At 38.6% G+C, this 3995-nt stretch overlaps 1 protein-coding gene across 1 annotated transcript; it reads left to right on the top strand.

Moving 5' to 3' along the window:
• Positions 1–1200: 1200 nt before the first annotated feature.
• Positions 1201–2112, top strand: LOC133980478 (lysophosphatidic acid receptor 4-like). The gene has a single exon (XM_062419217.1). The coding sequence runs from the start codon at positions 1201–1203 to the stop codon at positions 2110–2112; it is 912 nt and encodes a 303-aa protein (XP_062275201.1).
• Positions 2113–3995: the final 1883 nt, after the last annotated feature.

Raw genomic sequence — 3995 nt, 5'->3', positions numbered from 1 at the left:
TAACCAAGGTTATTAATGCTAACTACACACAGTCTCAGGATGTGAGCCGCAGTATGTGGTGACAAACGTGTGCTTTGCACGTAAGTGCTGAAAAGACATTGCAAAGAAACATAATCCCAGCAGCAATTAATGCTTCCTTACAAAATGTTATTGGAAAAACAAATGAAGTATTGTCACAGTCTGTTCTCCTCCTGACCTGCTGTTCTGGTCATTTTCCATTCACCCCACCTCTGCTCCACTCTGCCAATCAGCCATACTGCATGTTCCCTGTTACCCATCATACCTGCTATTGAACTGCAATAAAGGTCACTACCAACTCTGCCTGTGTGGTGTTTGTGCTGCAATTGCAAAAATGTTCTAATGTATACATGATGTGTCTTTATATTGTGTTAATCTTGTAAAGAAGGTGTTCTGAAGAAAACCCATAAGTGTCATTGCATTAACAGGTTTTAACAGTTTAGTTTAGATGCAATATTCTTACAAGGTTACAATGGTTTTGCTGTGTAAATTTGAGTTTGGTGAAGATGAGCGTGCATTTGAGTTCTTGGAAATGAATCTCAAGAAATGTGGCTTAGCAATCATCAAGCAAGTATAGATGCAAATATTAAATTCAGATTCAGTCTACCTCCAACAAAAAAGGAACCCCCACTATACTGAGCTCCAGTATCTTGATTATCGTTAGTATTATATTAGAATTTCCTGCGTGATGTTGCACCCATTACCCACATCCTAAGTACTGACAAGAGGTGCTGTCTGTGAAAATGTAATTTACTCACTCTACTAGGTAGATCAGTATAAGATTCAGGGTTTTTTTCCCCTTCAGATTTTCACTTTCAGACCATGGATCATTTTCAGCAAAGAACTGAAAGTTGTGCTTTGTGTGATCAGTTGCTACTGTTGATATGGAAATCCTTGTTACCATCAAATTTGATAATTATTTACTGGTTAACCATAAGAGTCAGTTACCTGCAAGCTACCAAAAATATATATTAGGTATTAACAAGGTAATACATTTTGCACTACACATACCAAATATACATTTCTTATTTTATATGAACGTCACAGTGAGCACAGTTCCTGTTTTGAGTCACATAGGTTTCCTGCACATAAAGAGCAGAAGGAGGAACTAATGTGTAATTTGCTCTGTGTCAGTGTTCAGTAAAGCACACATGTGTGCAGAGCTTTTCTCATCAGGTAGACATGAACAACAGTGTGAATACAACCGGGCCACAGCTGGGTTACGCTGTGGGCTTTGGATCTGTTATGGTGCTGGGTTTGCCTCTCAATGCTGTGGCACTGTGGATTCTGCTTCGCCGCCACAGCCTCAAATCCCCCAGTGTTGTTTTCATGGTCAACCTGGCCATCTCAGACCTGCTGCTGGTCATCTCCCTGCCCATGAGGGTCTACTTTTATGCCACAGGTACCTGGCCTCTGAGCTTCACTGCATGCACCTGGATTACAATGCTCTTCATCAACAACATCCGCTCAAGCTCCATCTTCATCACATTCATCAGCATAGATCGGCTGCTGGCTGTAGTTTATCCTCTGAGGACACGCCATCTGCGAACCACTTCCAACGCCTGGAAATCTGCTGTGCTCATTTGGATTTTTGTGATTGTGCTGAGTATCCCAGAGAGAATGATTTCTTCTTTAAGACACAGAAATGAATCTAACCCCACCTGTTTTCAATATGTCCACCAGCAGCAGCCTGTAATAGGACTGGTTTACCTTCAGCCTGTGTTAGTGTTTATTCTGCTGACCATCAACATTGTGTCCACTGCTTTGGTGTCTTGGACTCTACGCAGACATCTCACTGACTCCGCAAGGATCAACAACAAGATGAATGTCATGCTGATTTTTGCCATGAACTTGGTAATGTTCACCATATGTTTCGTGCCTGTGTCTATTGGTGTTCTAAATAGAAAACCAGGATTTCCGTCTTTGTTATGGCTTGCTACTCTGAACTGTTGTCTGGATCCACTGTTGTACTACTTTTGTTTGGATTCCTTCTGGAAGAAAAAAGAGGATGTGGATTCTAGTCCTGTCCAAAGGGAACACAATTTGAGTACCATCACTCCCAGTGCTCAACAATTAACTATTCCTTCGACATGATGAACTTTATGTTTATTATTATCACAACAAGGAACTATTAAGCTAGTGACTGGAACTTCAAAGTAGGCTTTCATTCCTTTTTTTCAATGAGCTGTAATTGAAGATAGCTGGTTAAATTCTTGTGAGGGTTCTCAACTGTCAGTGTGCACTATTCTTAAAGAAACTGTTCAGCATTCTGAAACGTACGCTTATTTACTTTGTCGCTTAGCCTGTCCACTAAATTGAAGCTACTGCAAGCAGCTTCAGACCTTATCTAAACACAAACACTGGAAAGACTTACCAGCTAGCATGGCTCTGTGCAAATGTATACAGTATAGTACATAACTTAGGCTACCTTGCGAAACAGCTGGATCAGGACATTACGAGATCTTGTGAAAATCAATCTAGTCAGGCTACACAACACAACAACTTGAACTCCAACTAAATCTTATTTGAGTCTGAGAAAGATAGATAGAATACCACAGATTTAGGGTGAAAATCGTTACATGAACACCTTCCTTCTCTCATCTCTCATTGTATCGTTGACTTAATAGCACAGTTTGACTCTGTTCTTGTCTGTTATAAATCATTTGATGTGATGTAGGCTTTTTGTCTTATTTGTGAGCACTTCAGTTACAGAGAGAGCAGCCTTTGAGTCCTAAGCCTTGCCAGATGGAAGGCAGTCGGTGTAAACCTGCAGCAGACTGTAAAGATCTAGATTACCTCATCTGCAGATTTGAAATGATCCAAAAGTAAACACTGCAAATGAATTGAGAATTGGCCGAGTAGTCTATACCGACTATCATCTCTGTCTGGCTTTATATTGACCTAATATTAAATGTTGCCCTGTCAAATGAGGCCATGGTTATCTGCTTTCATCTCCTACCCACACCCATCAGATGTGAGATTCTCATGTGATATAGCAAAAGGTTCTGATGTAGGAGTTAAATAAGGATGACGACATTAGAAAAAGAGGTCAAGTTAACCTCTTATGCAATACCTTACAGAAAACCATTTCACAACATAGTAGCTATAATCCAGGTCAGAAAATAACATTTTTCACTCATGGTTAATTAATCTGTTATAGTGGCCCAGAAATTGACACGCTCATACTGTATCTTTTTGCTAAACAAAGCATGTTTACTGGAAAAGCATCTATGGAAACTTTTCTGCAACCACATGTGCATTTTTTTCCATACATATGTTAGCACCTCAAGTCAAGATAAGAAGATGTTTTTTTGTAGCTTACCAAAATCGTTTCATGTTGGCGTCATGGAAATGTACTGCACATCATCAAGACAGCTTTCAAAACAGTCAAAACATTTTGTACACATTTTAAAGATCAGTTCACCAAAAAACAGAAACACAGTTGGTTTTGGTGTGACTAAATACCAATTGTTAGACTGACATTCTGCACTCGGGTGACATGATGACACAGGAGCAAGCTGCATTCAAAGACGAAGATGTAGCTGACAGGTCAGACTAAAGTGTGTAAGTGTCCCTTTAAGTTGAGATTATTTTCGTGCTTTTGAAGGTCAAAAATCAATCTTGAAAGTTAATTTATTTGTCCAAGTTATTGAAATATTCATATCTGATTTCTCAATACAATGAAGGTGAATAGAACTTCTTTTGTTTTATGTGCTTGCAGTATTAAAACTTTTCAATAAAAATTCAAGTGTTTCCAGAATGTGTGTGCCTGTTTTTGTGGATTTTAAATAAAGGTCTGTTCACCTCTGCAACATATGTCTTAAAACTTTTGCAACTTAAACTAAAACTAAGTTAATGGCAAGATACCACTAGATGTCAGTAAGATAATACTGTATGTTTATTTGTAATTAAAAAAAAAAAAGAAATAGCTGTATTATATTGTTGACTATTTAACAATGGCATAAACATGTTTTCAA

This window comes from Scomber scombrus, chromosome 5 (assembly GCF_963691925.1).
Source record: "Scomber scombrus chromosome 5, fScoSco1.1, whole genome shotgun sequence".
Lineage (NCBI taxonomy): Eukaryota > Metazoa > Chordata > Actinopteri > Scombriformes > Scombridae > Scomber > Scomber scombrus.
This window is presented reverse-complemented; position numbering and strand designations above follow the sequence as displayed.